Source organism: Martes martes, assembly GCF_963455335.1.
Source record: "Martes martes genome assembly, chromosome: 1".
NCBI lineage: Eukaryota > Metazoa > Chordata > Mammalia > Carnivora > Mustelidae > Martes > Martes martes.
Genome location: NC_137888.1, coordinates 14048028 through 14072634, shown reverse-complemented (window position 1 = coordinate 14072634; position 24607 = coordinate 14048028). Strand labels below are relative to the sequence as shown.

The 24607-nt window shown below is 37.3% G+C and overlaps 1 protein-coding gene across 1 annotated transcript in view; it reads right to left on the bottom strand.

Annotated features, from left to right (window-relative positions):
- Window positions 1-20017, bottom strand: part of LOC308346113 (uncharacterized protein) — a gene marked incomplete at both ends in the record, with an annotated part of 67921 nt that extends 47904 nt beyond the window's left edge. Inside the window, one exon of the mRNA XM_080808723.1 lies at window positions 19516-20017. Coding sequence (XP_080664849.1) covers window positions 19516-20017 — 502 coding nt within the window. The remainder of the gene's footprint in view (window positions 1-19515) is intronic.
- Window positions 20018-24607: the final 4590 nt, after the last annotated feature.

The following is a 24607-nucleotide window of genomic DNA, read 5'->3' as shown; positions in this document are numbered from 1 at the left end:
TCTGTTTTTGTGCCAGTACCATACTGTCTTGATGATGACAGCTTTGTAATAGAGCTTGAAGTCCGGAATTGTGATGCCACCGACTTTGGCTTTCTTTTTCAATATTCCTTTGGCTATTCGAGGTCTTTTCTGGTTCCATATAAATTTTAGGATTATTTTTTTTCCACTTCTTTGAAAAAAATTGATGGGATTTTGATAGGGATTGCATTAAATGTGGAGATTGCTTTAGGTAGCATAGACATTTTCACAGTATTTGTTCTTCCCATCCAGGAGCATGGAACATTTTTCCATTTCTTTGTGTCTTCCTCAATTTCTTTCATGAGTACTTTATAGTTTTCTGAGTATAGATTCTTTCCCTCTTTGGTTAGGTTTATTCCTAGGTATCTTATAGTTTTGGGTGCAATTGTAAATGGGATTGACTCCTTAATTTCTCTTTCTTCTGTCTTGTTGGTGTAGAGAAATGCAACTGATTTCTGTGCATTGATTTTATATACTGACACTTTACTAAATTCCTGTACAAGTTCTAGCAGTTTTGGAGTGGAGACTTTTGGGTTTTCCACATATAGTATCATATCATCTACAAAGAGTGATAGTTTGACTTCTTCTTTGCTGATTTGGATGCCTTTAATATCTTTTTGTTGTCTGATTGCTGAGGTAGGACTTCTAGTACTATGTTGAATAGCAGTGGTGATAATGGGCATCCCTGCTGTGTTCCTGACCTTATCAGAAAAGTTTTCAGTTTTTCTCCATTGAGAATGATATTTGTGGTGGGTTTTTCATAGATGGCTTTGATAATATTGAGGTATGTGCCCTCTATCCCTACACTTTGAAGAGTTTTGATCAGGAAAGGATGTTGTACTTTGTCAAATGCTTTTTCAGCATCTATTGAGAGTATCATATGGTTCTTGTTCTTTCTTTTATTAATGTGTTGTATCACATTGATTGATTTGTGGATGTTGAACCAACCTTGCAGCCCTGGAATAAATCCCACTTGGTCGTGGTGAATAATCCTTTTAATGTACTGTTGAATCCTATTGGCTAGTATTTTGGTGAGAATTTTCACATCTGTGTTCATCAAGGATATTGGTCTGTAATTCTCTTTCTGGATGGGGTCCTTGTCTGGTTTTTGGATCAAGGTGATGCTGGCCTCATAAAATGAGTTTGGAAGTTTTCCTTCCATTTCTATTTTTTGGAACAGTTTCAGGAGAATAGGAATTAGTTCTTTAAACGTTTGGTAGAATTCCCCTGGGAAGCCGTCTGGTCCTGGACTTTTGTTTGTTTGGAGATTTTTGATGACTGTTTCAATCTCCTTACTGGTTATGGGTCTGTTCAGGTTTTCTATTTCTTCCTGGTTCAGTTGTGGTAGCTTATATGTCTCTAGAAATGAATCCATTTCTTCCAGATTGTCGAATTTGTTGGTGTAGAGTTGCTCATAGTATGTTTGTATATAATTGTATATACAACTGTATATAATTGTTTGTATTTCTTTGGTGTTCGTTGTGATCTCTCCTCTTTCATTCATGATTTTATTTATTTGCGTCCTTTCTCTTTTCTTTTGGATAAGTCTGGCCAGGGGTTTTTCAATCTTATTCATTCTTTCAAAGAACCAGCTCCTAGTTTTGTTGATTTGTTCTATTGTTTTTTTGTTTTCTATTTCATTGATTTCTGCTCTGATCTTTATGATTTCTCTTCTCCTGCTAGGTTTAGGCTTTCTTTGTCATTCTTTCTCCAGCTCCTTTAGGTGTAGGGTTAGGTTGTGTATTTGGGACGTTTCTTGTTTCTTGAGAAAGGCTTGTACTGCTATATATTTTCCTCTCAGGACTGCCTTTGCTATGTCCCACAGACTTTGAACTGTTGTGTTTTCAATATCATTTGTTTCCGTGAATTTTTTCAATTCTTCTTTAATTTCCTGGTTGACCCATTCATTCTTTAGAAGGATGCTGTTTAGTCTCCATGTATTTGGGTTCTTTCCAAATTTCCTCTTGTGATTGTGTTCTAGCTTCAGAGCATTGTGGTCTGAAAATATGCAGGGAATGATCCCAATCTTTTGATACCGGTTGAGACCTGATTTATGACCCAGGATGTGATCTATTCTGGAGAATGTTCCATGTGTACTAGAGAAGACTGTGTATTCTGTTGCTTTTAGATGAAACGTTCTGAATACATCTGTGATGTCCATCTGGTCCAGTGTGTCATTTAAGGCCTTTATTTCCTTGTTGACCTTTTGCTTGGATGATCTGTCCATTTCAGTGAGGGGAGTGTTAAAGTCCCCTGCTATTATTGAATTATTGTTGATGTGTTTCTTTGATTTTGTTATTAATTGGTTTATATAGTTGGCTGCTCCCACGTTAGGGGCATAGATATTTAAAATTGTTTGATCTTCTTGTTGGACAGACCCTTTGAGTATGACATAGTGTCCTTCCTCATCTCTTATTATAGTCTTTGGCTTAAAATCTAATTGATCTGATATAAGGATTGCCACCCCAGCTTTCTTCCGATGTCCATTAGCATGGTAAATTGTTTTCCACTCCCTCACTTTAAATCTGGAGGTGTCTTTGGGTCTAAAATGAGTTTCTTGTAGGCAACATATTGATGGGTTTTGTTTTTTTATCCATTCTGATACCCTGTGTCTTTTGATTGGGGAATTTAGCCCATTAACATCCAGGGTAACTATTGAGAGATATGAATTTAGTGCCATTGTATTGCCTGTAAGGTGACTGTTACTGTATATTGTCTCTGTTCCTTTCTGATCTACTACTTTAAGGTTCTCTCTTTGCTTAGAGGACCCCTTTCAATATTTCCTGTAGAGCTGGTTTGGTGTTTGCAAATTCTTTCAGTTTTTGTTTGTCCTGGAAGCTTTTTATCTCTCCTTCTACTTTCAATGATAGCCTCGCTGGATATAGTATTCTTGGCTGCATGTTTTTCTCATTTAGTGCTCTGAATATCTCATGCCAGTTCTTTCTGGCATGCCAGGTCTCTGTGGATAAGTCTGCTGCCAATCTAATATTTTTACCATTGTATGTTACACACTTCTTTTCCTGGGCTGCTTTCAGGATTTTCTCTTTGTCGCTAAGACTTGTAAATTTTATTATTAGGTGACAGGGTGTGGACCTATTCTTGTTGATTTTGAGGGGGGTTCTCTGCACCTCCCAGATTTTGATGCTTGTTCCCTTTGCCATATTAGGGAAATTCTCTACAATGTACCTTCTGCTCCCCTTTCTCTTTCTTCTTCTTCTGGAATCCCAATTATTCTAATGTTGTTTCATCTTATGGTGTCACTTATCTCTCGAATTCTCCCCTCGTTGTCCAGTAACTGTTTGTCCCTCTTTTGCTCAGTTTCTTTATTCTCTGTCATTTGGTCTTCTATGTCGCTAATTCTTTCTTCTGCCTCATTTATCCTAGCAGTAAGAGCCTCATTTTTTATTGCACCTCATTAATAGCTTTTTTTTTTATTTCAACTTGGTTAGATTTTAGTTCTTTTATTTCTCCAGAGGGCTTTTACCTCTCCAGAGAGGGTTTCTCTAATATCTTCTATGCCTTTTTTGAGCCTTGCTAGAACCTTGAGAATCGTCATTCTGAACTCTAGATCTGACATATTACCAATGTCTGTATTGATTAGGTCCCTAGTCTTCGGTACTGCCTCTTGTTCTTTTTTTTGTGGTGAGTTTTTCTGCCCTGTCATTTTGTCCAGATAAGAATATATGAAGGAGCAAATAAAATACTAAAAGGGTGGCAAAGACCCCAGGAAAATGTGCTTTAACCAAATCAGAAGAGACCCCAAATCATTGGGGGGGGAGAAAGGGGATAAAAAGAAGTTCAGAAAAAAAAATTAAAAAAAGAGAATAAAGAAAAAATATAAAAAAGAAATATGTGTGTGTATATATATATATATATATATATATATATTAGATTGGTGACTAGAACAGGGTCACCCACTTAATTTTGGGAGTATTTTGGTCTCTTAGAAGAAACTACCTCCCAAAATTTTGAAGAATGAAAAACGTATATAAGGGTAAACACAATGAAGGGAAGGAATATGCCTATAAAGATGAAAATTTTTTTTTTTTAATTTCTAAAAAAGGAGTTGATAAAGTAACTTGGTTGGGAGAATAAAGAAAAAGAAAGTGGAGAGAATTTGCTCAGCCTGGAGACTAGAACAAGCCTGGAGCTAGATTTAGGGTATATTTTGATCTATTAGAAGAAGTTGTACCCCAAATTTTTTAGAAGAAAAAACCCTATGTGTATACAAAAAATAAAATTAAATACAAGGAAGGATAAAATATGACTATAATAATGAAGGTTCAAAAAAGATTATTTTTATGAAAGTTATTGTTCAGATAAACTAGTTAAAAAACGTTAAAAAAGAAAAGGGTAAATGTTAAAAAAATTTAGCAGAAGAAAAAAAATTAAATTAAAAACATTAAATTAACTGCAAGACTAAAGAATCATGGGAGAAAGCCATGAGTTCCGTGCTTTGCTTTCTCCTCCTCTGGAATTCCTCTGCTCTCCTTGTTAAGTGAACTTGGTCTTGACTGGATTTCTTGTTGATCTTCTCGGGGAGGGGCCTGTTGTAGTGATTCTCAAGTGTCTTTGCCCCAGGCGGAATTGCACCGCCCTTACCAGGGGCCGGGCTAAGTAACTGCTGGGGTTCGCTTTTGGGAGCTTTTGTTCCCTGAATGCTTTCCATAGAGTTCTGGAGGACGGGAATGAAAATGGCGGCCTTCCAGTCTCCCGCCCAGAGGAGCCAAGAGCTCGCGGCCCCACTCCTCAGTGCGTCCTCAAATAAAAGAGCCCAATCACTCCCATCTCCCTGGCCTTTGGCTGCGCTCCGAGCTCACCCAGCCTGCAACGGGTTCAAGGTAACCCCGAGATGAGAGCTCACTCAGCTCTGTCTCTGTAGCCAGCTTCCCTGCTCTAATACCTGCGAGCTCTGCAACACTCAGACACCCCCGATCCTTCTGTGACCCTGCGGGACCTGGTGCCACGCTGACCCCGTGTGGGCTTCACCCCGGTTTAGCCTCTGGAGCGATGTCCCTCAGTGGAGCAGACTCTTACAAGTCCTGATTTTGTGCTACGTTGCTCCGCAGCTTGCTGGGAGCCGGCCCCTCCCCCCGTGGTCTATCCTCCCGTCGCTTTGGATTCACTTCTCCGCCATCCTACCTTTCAGAAAGTGGTCAATTTTCTGTTTCTAGAATTGCTCTTCTTCTTCTCTTCGATCTCCCGTTGGATTTGTAGGTGTTAGCAATGGTTTGATAAGCTATCAAGCTGATCTCCTGCTACCTGATGTAGTCTCAATCTGCTACTTCTCCGCCATCTTGACTCCTCTCTCAATGAGTTTTTTTTTAAGTTAAAATTTTGTAATTTATCTCTGTCTTATATCTAGTGATGTCTCCCTTTGTGAAATGTATTGCCAGCACTGAACCCAATTTAAAGTCTAATGCTGGCCTTGGTGATAGAATTTATTTCAATAGATTTTCTCCTCAAAATGAAATTCACATCATTTAAGTGTGATGAAGTCTTTTTTTTTTTTTAATTTCTTTTCAGTGTTCCAGCATTCATTGTTTATGCACCACACCCAGTGCTCCATGCAATACATGCCCTCCATAATACCCACCACCAGGCTCACCCAACCCCCCACTCTCCTCCCCTCCAAAACCTTCAGTTTGTTTCTCAGAGTCCACAGTCTCTCATGTTTCGTCTCCACCTCCAATTTCCCCCAACTCCCTTCTCCTCTCCATCTCCCCATGTCCTCCTTGTTATTCCTTATGCTCTACAAATAAACAAAGCCATATGATAATTGACTGTCTGCTTGACTTACTTCACTTAGCATAATCTCTTCCAGTCCTGTCCATATTGATACAAAAGTTGGGTATTCATCCTTTCTGATGGAGGCATAATACTCTATAGTATATATGGACCATATCTTCCTTATCCATTTGCCCATTGAAGGGCATCTTGGTTCTTTCCACAGTTTCGTGACTGTGGCCATTGCTGCTATGCACATTGGGGTACAGATGGCCATTCTTTTCACTATATCTGAATCTTTGGGGTAAATACACTGTAGTGCAATTGCAGGGTCATAGGGAAACTCTATTTTTAGTTTCTTAAGGAATCTCCACACTGTTTTCTAAAGTGACTGCACCAACTTACATTCCCAACCAACAGTGTAAGAGGGTTCCCCTTTCTCCACATCCTCTTCAACACATGTTGCTTACTGTCTTGTTAATTTTGGCCATTCTAACTGGTGTAAGGTGGTATCTCAATGTGGTTTTGATTTGAATTTCCCTTATGACTAATGATGATGAACATTTTTTAATGTGTCTGTTAGCCATTTTTATGTCTTCATTGGAGAAGTGTCTGTTCATGTCTTCTACCCATTTTTTGACATGATTATCTGTTTTGTGTGTGTTGAGTTTGAAGAGTTCTTTATGGATCTTGGATATCAGTCCTTTGTACTGTCATTTGAAGATAACTTCTCCCATTCCGTGGGTTGCCTCTTTGTTTTGTTGACTGTTTCCTTTGCTGTGCAGAAGCTTTTGATCTTGATGAAGTCCCAAAAGTTCATTTTCGCTTTTGTTTCCTTTGCGTTTGGAGACATATCTTGAAAGGACTTGCTGCGGCCAATGTTGAAGAGGTTACTGCCTATGTTCTTCTCTAGAATTCTGATGGACTCCTGCCTCACATTGAGGTCTTTTATCCATTTTGAGTTTATCTTTGTGTATGGTGTAAGAGAATGGTCGAGTTTCATTCTTCTACACATAGCTGTCCAATTTTCCCAGCACCATTTATTGAAGATACTGTCTTTTTTTCCACTTAATATTCTTTTTTTCCTGCTTTGTCAAAGATCAGTTGACCATAAAGTTGAGAGTCCATATCTGGGCTCTCTACTCCGTTCCACTGGTCTGTGTGTCTGTTTTTGTGCCAGTACCATGCTGTCTAGAAACAATCATTAGAAATTATTATCAACAGTTACATGCCAATAGTTAAGCAACCTAGACAAAATGGATGCATTCTTGGAAACCTATAAACTTCCAAAACTGAATCAGGAAGAAATTGACAACCTAAATAGAACAATATCTAGTAATGAGATTGAAGCAGTGATCAAAAACCTCCCAAAAAATAAGAGCCTGGGACCTGATGGATTCCCTGGGGAATTTTGCCAAACTTTCAAAGAAGAAATAATACCTATTATCCTGAAGCTGTTTCAAAAAAATTGAAGCAGAAGGAAAACTTCCAGACTCTTTTTATGAAACCAGCATTAGCCTGATCCCCAAACCAGGCAAAGACCCCACCAAAAAGGAGAATTTCAGACCAATATCCCTGATGAATATCGATGCTAAGATTCTCAACAAGATCCTAGCTAATAGGATCCAACAGTACATTAAAAAGATTATCCACCATGACCAGGTGGGATTTATCCCTGGTTCCAAGTGTGGCTCAACATTTGCAATCAATCAATGTGATAGAACAAATCAATAAGAGAAGAGAGAAGAACCACATGGTTCTCTCAATCAATGCAGAAAAAGCATTTGAAAAGATACAGCATCCGTTCCTGATTAAAACTCTTCAAAATATAGGGATAGAGGGAACATTCCTCAACTTCATAAAATCTATCATGATAAACCCACAGCAAATATCATTTTCAGTGGGGAAAAGCTGACAGCCTTCCCTTTGAGATCAGGAACACAACAAGGATGCCCACTCTCACCACTCTTGTTCAATATAGTATTAGAAGTCCTAGCAACAGCAATCAGACAACAAAGGAAATAAAAGGTATTCGAATTGGCAATGAAGAAGTTAAACTGTCTCTCTTTGCAGATGACATGATACTTTATATGGAAAACCCAAAGACTGCACCCCCAAACTGCTAGAATTCATACAGCAACTCAGTAATGTGACAGGATACAAAATCAATCTACAGAAATCAGTTGCTTTCTTATACACTAAAAAGGAAAATACAGAAAGGGAAATTAGAGAATCAATTCCATTTACTATGACACCAAGAACTGTAAGATACCTGGGAATAAACCTAACCAAAGATGTAAAGGATCTGTACTCAAGGAACTACAGAACACTCATGAAAGAAATTGAAGAAGACACAAAAAGGTGGAAGACCATTCCATGCTCATGGATCGGAAGAATAAACATTGTTAAAATGTCTATACTGCCTAGAGCAATTATACTTTTAATGCCATTCCGATCAAAATTCCACAGGCATTTTTCAAAGAGCTGGAGAAAACAATCCTAAAATTTGTATGGAATCAGAAGAGACCCCAAATTGCTAAGGAAATGTTGAAAAAGAAAAACAAAACTGGGAGCATCACATTGCCTGATTTCAAGTTTTACTACAAAGCTGTGATCTCCTTTTTTTTCTTTTTCTTTAAAGATTTTATTTATTTGTTTGAGAGAGAAAGCAGGAGAAGGAGAAAGAGCACGTGAAGGGGGAAGAGGCAGAGGGAGAGTGAGTGGGAGAAGCAGACTCCATGCTGAGCAGAGAGCCCAATATGGGACTTGATCTCAGGACCCTGGGATCATGATCTGAGCTGAAAGCAGATGCTTAACTGACTGAGCCACCCAGGTGCCCCTGTAATAAGCTCTTTAATCCAAAAATAATGTGGTAGTTTGTTACTTGTTTATTTTCTACTTTTGGTTTGTTGCATATTTGTGAAATTAAAATGAAAGATTGTATTTTTATGTGAATGGGTTTTGAAAGCCTGTGTGTGCAAGGTCTTAACAGATATCTTTTTTTTAATCTTTCAGAGAAATCTGTTGTTTATTTTTATTTCATTTTATTTTATTTTTTCAGTGTTCTAAAATTCATTGTTTATGCACCACACCAGTGTTCCATGCAATACATGCCTTCCTCAATACCCACCATCAGGCTATCTTTTGAGTTTCAATTCTCTTAAAGCAGTAATTTTCTGGAAGCTCATAGTTTGAAGGTACAAATATCTCTGACGATGAGTCTCAAGAGCAGAGGAGAGTTGGATTCACTCAGTGAACAACAGACCATGTGTCTGTGCTGACAGAATGAGGGAATGAAGAAGTTGACACATATACTAGGCATATAGAAAGCAAGGAAATAAGTTAGTTTATATGGTTTGGTCCAAAAAAATAAAAAATAAGTAAATAGAAAACTACTATGTGTTTGTAAAATTGACAGAAAAATGTCTATGATATTTACATAACTAGAATTAAATACACCTCATTTTGGTTGAAAATGTCTAAACTTTGCATTCCAAAAACCAGTTTCTAGCGTGATTCATTTCTCTGTGTATAAGGAGGTAATCACTGAAGCTAGGTGGGAGGGGTCCAAGTTCAGAAGGCATGTGTTCCATCTTGGACCTTTCCAAAAGAGCTTCTAAAGCATCCTATAGATCTGTTTCAATTGTATCGCTATATGAAATTGGATCTTCTTTAATTTTTTATGGTTCCTTTCTAATCTTTTATAAATATAGTATTTCAGGAAATGACAATCTCCTAAAAATAAGGCTTATTGCAAATGAACCAAACATAAAAATAAAATGATACCTTTGTGTAAAGCCAGGAAATACTTAAAGAAATTTTCTATGCATTATTTCATCATACAAGAATACGAGTGTGGAATTCACTCATTACACTCTAAGTTTCTTTTAGCATATGAGAAAATAGAAGCTCAAAGAGAATCATAGATTTGCCAAAGGTGGCTTTTCTTTAAGGAAATGAAAGTGTCCCACTCACTTTCTGAATGCACTAAATATGAGAGACGTAAATGACTGTATAGATCACTGAGTTAGGCTTAATTTATTGTATAGGCATGGATCTTGAGACCTAGAAGAGTTAGTTTCTAGGTCTTACAGAGAGTAATGGTAAAGCTAAGGATAGACCTCTAGTTCCTAAGTTTCATTTTAATGAAATTTCAATTGTGCCATGTGATTTCATCTTCGTTCTCCTTCAGTCATCCCACTTCCTTCTCCTGCTCTCCATTATCATCCTGAGCTTCTGGATCCTAATCTCCTCTTGAAAGGACCCCAGCCATGTTGGATTAGAGCCCACCCATATAACCTCATTTTTCCTTGGTTACATCTTTAAAGATCCCATCTCCAAATACAGTCACATTCTGAGGTGTTGGAGGTTAGGACTCTAACTTAAGAATGTTGGGATGGGAGGCACAAGTCAGCTCATCTATTTTGGTCAGTGTTGTGATCATTCAAGACCATAAGGCAACAAACACAAGACTCAAAGTCATCATGTTGAGGAAAGTGGAGCAGAAGAGTTGCAAAACTCATCATCATCACCACTAGATCGCTTGAGAAATTATCATGATTTCTAGATTGTTACTGGGAGATCTAAATGGGATTGAAATTATGAGAGAAAATACAGAAAATTTCATTTGGCTTTCTCTGACAGAAATAGAAATGGCAATGTTCAGTACTCCTCTATGAACTTAATCTTATTTTGTTTATAATTTCCATGATTTTTGAAAATAGAATAACACAAATGATCCTCACATGCACATTTCCATGTGTGGGCCAGTTGTCTTAGAGATCTGGAACATACATAAAATAACATTAAAATGGAAAAATACTTTTTGGCTAAATCAGAGCTATCTCTGATGATTAAAAGCGTTATCTGATTAAAAATGTAGAAGTGGTTTTCTGGCCCCAGGACATACTCTAGTTAAAAAAGAAAACAGCCTTTTATAGACAAATCAAGGATGGATTCAATAGTCATTACACAACAATATAATGAAATACATACAACTCCCAATTACAGCGTTGAAGACAATAAATTTGGAATACCCCAACCGATACTTAAGATAGACACAATATCTTGTTTAAGGATATCAGCATCAAAGCATAAAAACTATCATTAAAACATCTCAAGAAGTTGTCTTAATCCCATACAATAGCTGTTCCAGAAACAGTCAACATCTACCCTTCAAGTCTTTTGCAACGTTCTGAGTTTACCGGGATCAAGGTAAAGTACCCTCAAAATTCTGGCAACAGTGATTCTGGGTCTTGTTTCCTACACAGCCCTGCTCTCTATCAGATTGCTACTAGATCCCCCATAGGTCCTGTTCCTACCAGACTTCTGACTTTGTCCTGCTCTATTTCTTGCCCTTCTGTTACACTCACTGGCTCTGTAAATTTTGAACCCAGGGATTCCATTCCCAATCTCCTGCTGCCTAAGCAACTCTATTTTCAGGAGTTGCCAGTCATCTTTTTTACCAGCCAGCATGTGGTTCTGATTTCTAGGGATTGATGTTTTCAGTTTCCCAGGAAACTCATCATGAGTCATTTCTATGCAATTGATTTCATCAATTCCTATTTATTTATTCGTGTCACATTAGTGATTACAGATAACAGCTTTGTTCCCCTTCAACCTTGACTTCCATATTTTTTATTAGTCATGCCTCAGTAGTATGTTGTCAAACATCTTGTCGATACTAGTCACTTCTCAAAATAATATTCATTCAGCTCTGCTCATAGGAAATGCATGATGCACAAGTGTTCCATCATATTTTCTTTTGAGGAGAATACATTCATTCATCTGCTACTATATAGTGAGAAAATTTAAAAATAATATTTAAAAATGTGGTTCCTATTTCTTTGAACTTACTTTCTATCAAGGTTAACCAAATAATCACTTAATTACAGCAGTGATTAAAGCTGTAAACAAGCAAATCCTCAACATATAAGTACATTTAACAATGAAATCTCAACTGTCTTAGAAGTCAACAAAGCTTCCCAGAGAAAGTAATTTACAAGCTGCACCTGGAGAATAAGTAAATATAGCTTGATCAAGGTAGAAGTTGGAGCAAGGACATCTGATTAGAAGATGATTGCACTAATTTGAGTGAGAATGGGAAAATTTGTGATAATGAGGTCCAGTAGTCAGCATATCCACATGTACACAACCTGTCTTGCTCTTTTTTTTTTTAAATCTGTCTCCCAATTTCTACATAAACCCTCCTTTTACTATAAACCAACTGAACTTCAATTCTTCCCTGAATGCATAATATGTATTTTCTCACTCTGCTTTGGTCATTTCATGTCATCTTCCTATACTTCCCCTTTCTCTTCTCATAATTCTCATGTCTTTCATATTTAAGAACGTCCCAGCTTTTAGGTTCATTTTTACATTTTTTAAAGGTTTCATTTATTTATTTGACAGAGAGATCACAGGTAGGCAGAGAGGCAGGCAAAGAGAGAGAGGTGGAAGCAGGCTCCCCACTGAGCAGGGAGCTCGATATGGAGCTCGATTCCAGGACCCTAGGATCATGAGCTGAGCTGAAGGCAGAGGCTTTAACCCACTGAGCCACCCAGGTGCCCCTAGGTTCATTTTTTTCTTAAGATTTTATTTATTTATTTGACAGAGAGAGATCACAAGTAGGCAGAGAGGCAGGCAGAGAGAGAAAGAGTGAGAAGCAGGCTCCCTGCTGAACAGAGAGCCCAATGCGGGGCTTGATCCCAGGACCCTGAGACCAGGACCTGAGCTGAAGGCAGAGGCTTAACCCACTGAGCCACCCAGGCGCCCCCCTAGGTTCATTTTTAAATGCCATTTCATTTATAGTGCTTCCCTCCCTCACCAAATAAAGGTTATCTTTCAATCTTCTGAAATTGGGCTAAACTGAATTACAGTGAAATTTTAAGAGGGAGGTGATAGGAATGGGGTGGTATAGTGAGTATGCCAATCTTGAATTAGAAGACATTCAGTTAGTAAATTGCTATGTGCAAAGTTCCCATTTCCTGATGTGAGGGGAGTTTGAAAACAGACTTCCCAGGTGCACTGGGGAGGAGAACACAAGGATTTTGTTGCAAATGTCCTCTAAATTAACTCAATTAATATTCAGTCAACTTCCCTGGTTGGATATAATTTGATACTATAAACAACAGGCTTTTTAAAAAATATTTTTATTTATTTATTTGACAGACAGATCACAAGTAGGCAGAGGCAGGCAGAGAGAGAGGAAGGGAAGCACGCTCCCTGCTGAGCAGAGAGTCCGAAGTGGGGCTCGATCCCAGGACCCTGGGATCACGACCCGAGCCGAAAGCAGAGGCTTTAACCCACTGAGCCACTCAGGCACCCCAAACAACAGGCTCTTAAAACTAAAAAGTTAATCTGTTATCTGTTAATGTGAGCAGAGAAGGTAGCTCACAACACACTCATACATATGCACAAAAAATCAACCACATTAACATTCCCCCACATTTCTAGTCATCATTGCACTACAGGTTTTAGCCAGAGAAATAGGCAATAAAAACAAATAAAAGGCATAAGCATGAGCAAGGGAGCAGGAAATCATTCTATATTCATAGGTAGAATGATGTAAAAAATCCAATGAATCTATAAAATTACCATTAAAAAATCTATTTTATTTCTATATAATAACCAAAAATATGTGAAAAATCAAATCTAAAGTATGTTATAATAACAATGCATATAACCTAAGAGATACATTTAAAGAGTCAAGATTTCAAACTTAATACTATAAAATATTACAGTAAGAAATGAAATAAGACCCAAGAAAATAGACATCTTAAGTTTGGAAGATGTTTATTATGCTTAATTTATAGATTCAACACATTCTGAACAAAAATGCCAGTAGGCATTTTTATAAACTGGCATTTTTATAAAAATTAAAAAAGCTTATTCTAAAATTTGTATTTTGCAAGAGAGCAAGAATAATCTTGAAACAGAAGCAAAGTTGGAAGACATTATCTCATTAATCTCATTAATTAATTAATCTCATTAATATAAAGGTATATTAAGATACTGTGGTATTGAAATAAGTATAGATAATTAACCTTTGAAACAGTATAGAGTTCTAGAATAGACTCCTATGTATACTGATAAGTTTGTTTTTACAAAGATGTCAAGTCAACTCAAGTGGGGAAAAATATATTTTCAACACATGGCATTTGAACTAATGGATGCATGTAAAGAACTTAAAAAAATATGTATGTTGATACATGTCACAGACTTTGTATATAAAAGATGAAATTTTAAAGCATCTAGAACAAAAATAAGAGAGTATCTTTCCAACCTAGTGGGAGGCAAAAAAGTACAAAAGAAAAATAAAACAAAAGGAAAATAACTGATAAATTTGATTTCATCAAAATGAAAGTTTTTGTTTATCCAATGTCATCATGAAGATAAGGAGGCAAGTCACAAATATGAAATTACTAACAATACATAAATCAAACAGTGGGCTTATTTCCAGAGTAAGTAAAGAAATCCAGCATATTAGCAAAATATATATATATATATATGTATATATAATGTGGAAAAACGTGAATAAACACTGCACAAAAGAAGTCAAGAGAATAACCAGTGAGCACAAGAAAAGCTGTTCAAAATCATTTTTCACCAAGTAAGTGAAACTTAAAATCATACACACACAAAAAGAAACTTAAAATCACAATGAGATACCACTCTCATTCAGTAAATGAAAGATAATACCAATGTTGATGAGAATGTGGAGCTCCCAGAAATCCAGGGCATTGGCGGTGGTAGAGTAAAATGATAAAATCAACATTGAAAATTTCAGAAATTTCTAATGAAGTTAAGCTTATGCTCACTCTATGACTCAGAAATTCCATTTGAATTTCAAAAAAGAAACAAACACAAAAATACTAACAACATATGTCTACAAAAAGACTGGAAGAATTGATGTTCAATTGCAGATTTATTGATTAAGAAAGGTTTCCTTTAATCTTGAAACAATTTGATATCTATCCACAGGTGAAGGAATAAACACATCATCATCTATTCCCACAAGGGACCATTGCACAGAAATAAAATGAATAGAACATAAGCACCATGGGGAATCTCAAGAGCATTATGGTGAATGAGAAAAGTAGGATACACCTAAGAACATACTGTATGGTCTAATTTTTTTTGAAATTTTAGAGGCAAAATCATTTTATGATGATAGAAATCATTACAGTAGTGGGCTTGAGCTGGCAGAAATTGATTTCAAAGAAGCATGAGGGTACTTTCTGAGGAGGAAAAATGGTCTATATATGATCAGGTAGTTGTAATATGGGTGTATATATTTGTCAAAAACATCAAACTCTACCCTTAAAATCTGTTCATTTCATTTTGTATGAATATTAACTGAATAATAAAGATTATTTCAAAAACTAACAAATCAGACATTTTTATAACTCTGCCTAAAATCGTTCAGTGGCTTTCATTGCTTTCTGAAGAAAATGCAATCCTGAACCGGACCACTGAAGACCCAAAAAAAATGGCCCTCAAATCTTTCTGACCTAATTTCAAGTAATTTTTTTCATTTTCTCTCACTGAAAAGACAAAATGCCTTTCAGTTTTATAATGCACATCTCAAGACTTGGGTCCTAAAAATACTTCTCCAAATCCTACCTATCCATCCTCTCTACTTACTCTTCCAACCTATTCCAAATGCTATTCCTCTGGGAAATTTTTCTTGACCTCTAAGACTTGGTGAGTTTCTCTTGATATTATTTTAGTATCAAAAACTCATTCATAGCTCATTGTTACTGTAATTAAATAATTATTTAGTTAGTACTTGTTTTCTGTCTTTGATTTTCAGACCCGTTAGAGCAGAGACCCTACACATTTCCTTAATATATTTTAATAAAGATTTTTTTTTTATTTTTCTTTATTTGACAGACAGAGATCACAAGTAGGCAGAGAGGCAGGCAGAGAGAGAGCGGAGGAAGCAGACTCCCCGCAGAGCAGAGAGCCCTATGTGGGGCTCGATCCCAGGACCCCAGGATCATGACCCAAGCCGAAGGCAGAGGCTTTAACCCACTGAGCCACCCAGGCACCCCATCCTTAATATATTTTAAATTATGCAGTAATACACAAATATAATCTTATTTTTAAAAACACATTCAATAACACATTTCCATTCCATGGATTCTGACTCATGTTAAAGGCTCAGTGAAAATGTGAAAATTAATGGTACTAACAAAATATTTGATAATAAGGGATGCCTGGGTGGCTCAGTGGGTTAAAGCCTCTGCCTTCAGCTCAGGTCATGATCTCAGGGTCCTAGGATTGAGTCCCGCATTGGGCTCTCTGCTCTTCGAGGAACCTGCTTCCTCCTCTCTCTCTGCCTGTCTCTCCTTGTGATCCCTCTCTGTCTGTCAAATAAATAAAATCTTTAAAAGAATATTTGACAATGTGTTCTGAGCCATGACTAATGAGGAAAAAACAAACAAACATGAGGGCAGGAAGTTGGGGAGGATAAATCTCTGTAATCACTAATGAGATAAACAATAATTAATAGAAATTGTTGAGATCAAGTGCCTAGGAATGATTCACTGGCATATTTCCCGGGAAACTGATCACACTTATTCTTAGAAGTCAGAATTGGGAACCAGTTGGCAGAGGATCAGCAGCTTCTGGAATTATAGTTGTGGGGTGGCAGAAGCTTGGGACCTAAACCCTTAGGTTCAAAATCTGAGGTGTTAGGCATCTGTCAAACAATGCAGCAGGAGGAAACCAAACAAGTACCAGCAGGTCTTTTGTTCATTGTGTGGAGTGGAGTTAATCTGGTGAAAATTGGAAGATCACAATTCACTGTACTAAAATATAGAAAGAAGAAAGTCTATACTCTGGGAAATTTAGTATGTACTAGAGACATGAAATAGATGAAGTGGCAGTTTCTTGAATGAGCATGGCAAGACATCAGGAGTTACATTTCTTGTAAAATATTACAGTTTTCTTATCTTGGCTACCAACATGAAATGGGATATGGTAACTTCATGTGTAGCCCTGGTATTGCAAGTTTGCTGTCCTCACCGTTGAATTTTGCTTGCCATTCGTGAGCATTTCACTACATGGCTACCTATTTACAGTCAACCAGTCTTTAAGGTTTTTTTGTTTTGTTTTGTTTTTTGGTTTGGTTGGGTTTTTGTTGTTGTTTTCTAGTAAATTGGCTTGTTCACTAGTGTTGGTAGGCAGAATAATGATCTCGCCAACATAGTCATATCTTAAACCTCAGAATTTATGAATGTTACTTTATGTAAAAAGGGTTATTAAAGTAGTAGATGGAATTAAAGGGGCTAATTGGTTGACCTTAAAATAGGGAGATTAGGGGCGCCTGGGTGGCTCAGTGGGTTAAAGCCTCTGCCTTCGGCTTGGGTCATGATCCTGGGATCCTGGGATCGAGCCCCACATAGGGCTCTCTGCTCTGTGGGGAGTCTGCTTCCTCCGCTCTCTCTCTGCCTGCCTCTCTGCCTACTTGTGATCTCTGTCTGTCAAATAAATAAGTAAAATCTTAAAAAAAATAAAATAAAATAGGGAGATTAGCAGGTGGACACAACATAATCTTAAGCATCCTTAAAAAGAGGCATGAGGGTTGGTCAGAGTGATATAGAGCAAGATCGACTTGACCCATCATTACTGGCTCTGAAGACAGAAGAAGGGGAGCATGGGCTAAGAAATGCAGCTGGCCTCCAGAAGCTAAAGACGACAAGAAAGTAGATTTCCCCCCTAGAGCCTCTGGAAAGGAATATAGTACTGTCAGCATGTTGATTTTAGCCCAATGAGACTATATCTGACTTTTGACCTACAAAACTGTAAGATAATAAATTTGTATTGTTTAAACCCCTGATTTTGGTGTAATTTGTTTTATCAATAACAGGAAAACTATGACACTAAAATATTTCTGAAAGCCAGAAAATTTTCCATTCCGACATGTAAAATCTGGAGACATTAACAGACGTGGCTTCAGGTTAGCCAAAAAGCTCCAGCTGCTCCTCATGACTACTCTGCCATTGCTTATGTTTTGGGGTACAAAATTGGATTCTTTCCCTTGGTTGAAGATAATGGGCATGAGACCAACTTGGGTCATTAAAATTCATGAGCAGGACTGTTTATGGAGGTGTTGACTATTTTAAATTTTATAGCACAATGGCTAATGAAATTTTCCCCAAATCTCCTTCCATTATTCCTTTATGTTTTCCTTCAGCTATGTGTCATGACTATTTTCTCAATATAGTGGAGGAGGAGGAAGAGGGAACGAAAGATGAGGAAGAGAGGGAGCATATGAGGGGAGAATTGGAGAGAATGTATAGAATAAAGCAACTCTACAAATAATTCTACTAATAACTTGCTGTGTAATCCTGTAAAATTCTATCTAGCGCTCTATCTTTCAGTTTCCCCCTTTGTGGAGTAAGTAGATTTAATTAATGGCCCCTCCCACTCCTTTTATATTTCATGTATTACTATGTCAGTAGTTAAGGAGGAAATAAAGAAAACATGGTGAAATATACTGGGATAAACTTAGCAGACTGGGTTTTATCCAAGCTTCAAGTACTCTGTGTTCCAGTTCCTAATTTCAGGGATGTTTGAGGATCTTATAAAATAGAGACTAGGGGGAAATATTTAAACACTAGTTGTTCTATATGAATATGATGTCTCCGGTTGTTATCATGCTATGTTAGTATGATATGGTACCTCTATTATCTACTATATAGTTAGTTTCTATGTTACATGTTAACACCTTGCATTTATAACACTCTGATGTAGAAGAGAAGAATGGTGTAAATAAAGGGTAGCCAATTTTATTTAAATATACAGCAGAAACAGTAATTTTCAATGATATTTAAAGTTTTTCTTTTATAAAAGATTCTCATTTAGTTAGATTCGGTGTATATGTTGGCAAAGAACACAGGTGCAACTTTACACCTGCTGAGGCTAGTTCCTTCCCAGCTAAGTTTGTTCCCATCTAAGTTGTTCTTACACAAATGGGGATAATTTGAGCAGATTGAGAATAGTAATTGGAGTACAGGGATTTAGTCAATTAAAAAAAATATATGGCATCCTTTCACTTTGATTAGCTAAAGCTCATAGGTGTTCTTTCTCTGAAATGGTACACCCACACACCAATCTTCCATTTGAATAACCTGCATGCATAGACCTCATCATGTAAATCTAAACTTTGTTCTTAAACTCCTCAAATTTCTCTGATACATAATGTCTTTATTATGTCTTTGTATGCAGAGTTTATATTCATTGTGTGAATAAGATACTCAAACCCCTGGGATTTCATTGAGAAAAAGGCTATACCTAGAAAATGTAGGCATCCAAGGAACTGCTTAAACAGGAGGAAATATTCAAACCCAACAAAAATTAGTGCATGGCCATTAAAACCTGAGCTCTCCGAAGCCCATTAACAAAAGCATTGATAACACAAATCCTAGTTGACACACTACCAATAAATAAAAATATAAACAACGTATCTGGATGGCAGAATAAAGATTTTATTAAAATAAAATCATTTGACTTTCCATCTATTTTTGGGAGAAATGCAATGCAAACCGTAACTTCTATCAACAATGTAATTTGAATTACTCATTAATCATAGTTAACAGAGTTCTATCAGCCAGTGTTTGAGGGCTGGTGAGGTAAAGTTACTGGTGATCAGGGAATATTAGATATATTTTAATGGAAGAAATTAAGATAGTAGGTAATCTCAGGACAGAATCTGCCTTTCTCAAATGGATTTCGCTCTTCAACATGCTAATCAAAAGAAGCCAGATCTACAGTCTGGCCAGTAACAAGATGAATGTAAACTCCTAGAAGGAAAATAGGTTGGGTGACAGAAACTGGATCCATAGCTCAAGGAAGGGAAGGCATAGACTCTAAATCCCAGGGGTCTGTAGCCCTGGGATCTGCAACCCAGTGAGTAGCAGCTTCTGGATCCATAGCCCAGGGAATGGTAGCTGTTGGACCCAATGCCCACAGACCCGGGGTAAGCAGTCCAGCAGGGACTACAGAGCAAGGAGGTCCTCGGGCGGTAGCAGAACGTCTGGCAAGGTCTGGACACCACACAGGATGTCTGGCAGCTGGTGGGCTCACAGCAGGTCTCCTGACAGCCACTGGAGGGGGAGGAGCCCAGCTGGCAGGTGCTGGGAGAGCAGAGGTCAGTGCGGTAGACCAGGTTGCTGGGGTAAGAGCCACAGGAGGATCCTGGGTAGCGCAGGTAGCCTCCAAGGGAGCGGGAGGAGAAGGTTCCAGAGCAGCAGCTGTAGGACATGTTGGCAGGAGATGTGGGTTCAGCTGAGTGACTGTGAGGAGATTCTGTGTTTGAATTTCGTCTCTGGACTGGGATGTTTATATACTCTTAGCCACAGGTGTGGTAACCTACTTGGTCATTCTTCACACATTTGTGCACTCTCATTTGCATATGTGTAACTCAATAATCTCTGTAATTGCAGCTAAGTAGTTTCCATATCTTGTATTTATGGGTGCTATAATTTTGGTGTTACAGCCAAAGCAAGTGAACAGCTCCTATGTAAAAAAATGCTGTGACTGTTTGACATTAATGTTCATCCCATCTCAGCCAGGAAAGCCCTTCCTTTCCTCTTGCCATAACCTTCATGTGTTTTATTCCTGGCAATAATGGGCACATACTTTTCTTAAATGGCAAGAAATGAAATATAACTATTTTTCTGCTTTGTCAATTGATCAGAGGTATAATTTTGGCTTTAGTAGGAACAGACTAAATACTGACCTTACCTGTCACCATGTTTTCTCATTTTCCAAAATTATTGTCCAACTATATCCACAATCAATTACACAGTATGTCTCAGATGCAATGGAAAGGGGCAAAAATGTCAGCTGATACAAATTAAATATCATTGATGGTTAAAGCCAGAGAGAAACCTGGACATTTATTTGGAGAAGTGGTTACAGTGAAGGACTGAACCAAGACAGAATCACAAGTAGAGATCAATCAGGGGCCTTAGAAAGAGAACCAAAGAGCTAAACAACATAGAAAGGAGGGAAGGAATAATTGGGTTTTAGGTTCAGTGTGTCTGATATGAGACCTGTAATCTTAACAGATTCTCTCCATATGCATATCAACTCTGAGACTTCCCTTCTCAGATCTTCAACTGGAGGAGGCTTAGTTGACCAAGGGCGCCATGTGCAGCAGAGACATTAGATAAGTTCTGTCCTGGGACACATGGAACTTCTCTGATGGCCAATGACTGAGGATTCACCAATGGCCTCAGGGAGTTATGACTAGTCTGTGTGGCTGCCTCAGGCACTGTGGTCAGATTTTACCCAGTCGAACAGCTCTCCTAGCCTTCTTCACCCACTCCTCCAACTCTTCTCTCACAGATATTTCCTGGGTAAATCCTTGTGCCTTTCACTCCGCCTTGGTGTCAAGCCAACTCTACTCATCCCTTTCATCAATTTGGGTAAATTTTTAACCATAGTCTCTTCAAATATTGTTTCTGTCTCATTATCATCTCCCTTTTTCTGAAATTCTAACTATAAGCAAAATTCACTATTAAATAATGTTACATTTGCCTTTCATACTCTTTTCTTTGTTTTCATTCTTTTTATCTCTTTATGCTTAACTTTGGGAATTTCTTCCTAGTCTATCCCCCAATTCATTAATTGTCTATTCAGCTCTGTCTCATCTCCTGAAAAAATACATCAATTAAATTTTACGGATCAGTTAGTATATTGTTAATTTCCAAAATTTCGATGAGGTTCTGTTGCATCGCTTTCAGTTTTCCGTCAAAATTCTCAAACATATCTTCATTTCTTTAAATATAATTATTCCTTGATAATATCTTCCTATTTCCTAATAGGTTAAATTCTTCACATAGGTATTTTAATGTCTGATTTTGGCACATGAACCATGTACTTCAGATTCTATTTTCTGGTGTTCTCTTTTGTTTCAATCTTTTCTTCTCATATTCCTACTATATTTTGAGAGTAGTAGAAATATATATGAAATACACACACACACACACACACACACACACATACACATCCCAGAATGATTTACTTTCCTCCAGAAAGAATTTACTTATGTTTCAGGCAGGCTGCTAGGATAAGGTCACCCGCATCTTAGATCACTTTAATCCAATCAGGGATTGAGATAATTCAAAACTGGGCTTCAGTCCTTATGAAAAGCTGCTTATTAGCACTTCAATTTTACTTCTAGGAATTGGCTCTCTGAGGTCTGGGATATTTGCCATGATCTCAACTCTGATAGATGCTGAATTCCAATTTTATTTCTTAAGCCCACTGAGTTTATGGAATTCTCTTAGCCTCTCAGTCCCTACTTTCAAAATCAACATATAATTTTAAGAGAATAGCAACTCCAGATGGAAGCTTATTTCTTTTGACTTAAGTTCTGGCCCATATAGTACCTTTGGGACTCTGAAATACTTCGGTATTTCTCTGAAGTTTCCAAACAGAGGTGATGATGATGATGTATTTTCCTGGAGTTTCTATTCTCATTGAGCAGAAGGGTTCACTGTTTTAAGTAATATTAGCTTCTTAATTTTACATAATTTTGAAAGATATACTTATTTTAAAAATACGAGGGTATGATTCAAATTAAGTGAGGAGCTACAGTGAAGGTAGCCATTGAAAAGTCCTGTTGTAGTAGTTTCATTGGTAATAGATGACACCTTCCAAATTTCAGGAAACTCAAATGCCACAGTTGTGGATATTCAGCCTTTCTTTCCAAACCTGTCTCCTATTCCATACCTTATATGTTTTACATTGTGTCACAATATGACCTGAATTCACCATGTGACTTCACACCTTTCTGCTTTTCTTTTCTCATTTATACTTCCAGATCTTATCTTATTCCTTTCCATGTTTATTGTATCTCTGCTTTTCTAGTAATAACTCATTCCCAACAGAAGCTGTCACACCCAGCCTACATCCCCTGGGTAATCATCCGTAAACTCTGAAGTGTACTGATTACTGGGGAGTATCTATAAAATTCTGCCCAAGGACTTCTTCATTCCACAAGGGCTTGCTGTGCCTTGTGTGGGGAATTCTCCATTGGGATTGGGTTTCAGTTATTTGCAGTGGTGCCTGGCTTAGTAATGCAACCTGCATTGCCTTCCTTCCATTGTCTGCCATATTTCCCATGCCCCTGCATGTAATTACTGGTATCCCCTCCAAAATAAATATCTTCCATTTGAACTCATGTTCTCAACCGTTGTTTCTGGATAATTTATAGGGAAAAAAATACATACTCGGATACCTCACTGATATGTTTATTGAGAAATCTTCAGTGTTTCTCCACCTTATAAAATTTAAATGAAATGATCCCTAGGGAGAAATACCAAGAATATATTACAGAGAGAAACGTGCTTTAATATTTCCTGTAGCACATTTAAGAAAAGCAGCCATGATATTTTTGTACAACAAATACATTTCAAGAATACAGAATTCAAAAGTCTTCTAATCTATGTTGGATAATAACATGTTTCGTCGCTATAAATAATAATACATAGTATTAGAATCTTTAAATTAAAAGTATTAGCTTTTGCTTATTGGATGTCTAACCTAGATACTTAGCAAAAGAAAGATCTCCAGCCTGTTATGCAATTTGAAAAAGAGCAGCAGGTGGGTGCCCAAAGTGCGACTTTCAACTATGGATGAGATTCTGTTGGAAACACGACTCAAATATCAAAACAATTTTGTTCATAGCCTAGTGATGGGACTTTGCAATAAAAAGACTAGATGTCAGGGCACCTGGGTGGCTCAATGGGTTAAAGCTTCTGCCTTTGGCTCAGGTCATGATCCCAGGGTCCTGGGATCGAGCCCCGAATCGGGTTCTCTGCTCGGTGAACAGAACCTGCTTCCCCCCCTCTCTCTGCCTGCCTCTCTGCCTACTTGTGATCTCTGTCTGTCAAGTAAATAAATAAAATCTTAAAGAAAAAAAAAAGACTAGATGTCACTGGGTGCACAGCCCAGAGTGATCAATTCTATGTGAAATATCTCAATTTTTAGTTGTTGAGAAATAAATCAGTTCAAAAAATGGTGGAGCTCTATGCTATATAGAACAAACAATATATTCACTGGGTCTAAGGTTAATTAATTAGTCTACAGGTGGGGAATTAACAAATCCTTTTGAAATTTATACTAACTTAGTGTGGGTGAAGCTTCAGAAATTTAGAGGTAAAGAGAAGAGAAAAATACCTCTTTTCAGAGAATGATCCTTATACAAGGAGCTTGGAGTAACTGAAAACAAAATCACTAAACTTCATGGTTTGCCTTATAAATCTATGCTCCCCTTTTAACCCATAAGTTTTACCTTCAATATTATTTTATTTTTTCCAGCTTTATTAAAGTATAAATGACAAGTTATATGTTAAGGTATACAATGTGATGTTTAGACATAAGTCTACATGGTGAAATGATTATCAATATCAAACTAATAAAATATTCACCATTTCACATGGTTACAATTTTTGCATGGGTGGTTAAAACACTTAAGAACACCTTTCTTAGCAAATTTTAAATATATAAAAGTGGTATTAATAGTTTTACTAACTACAGCTACCATGTTGTATATTGGAACCCCAGAATTTATTCATTCTACATGACTGAAATCTTGTACTCTTTGATCAAATTTATTTTTAAGGAATTATGTTCGAAAACAGAGAAATTGGGGAAATCATAACGTCCACAGTATTGTATCAATAGGACCCTTTACCTACTTGCTGAGCCAGGCAAAAAGCAAGGAGAAATTCTGATTTCGATGAATAGGAAATCAAGGACTCACAAAGTAGGTATTTGAATTGGGTTCATTTACATATTTCCTCAGTCCTCTTCCTTCTAGAAAGTCTAAAATGTTTCTTTT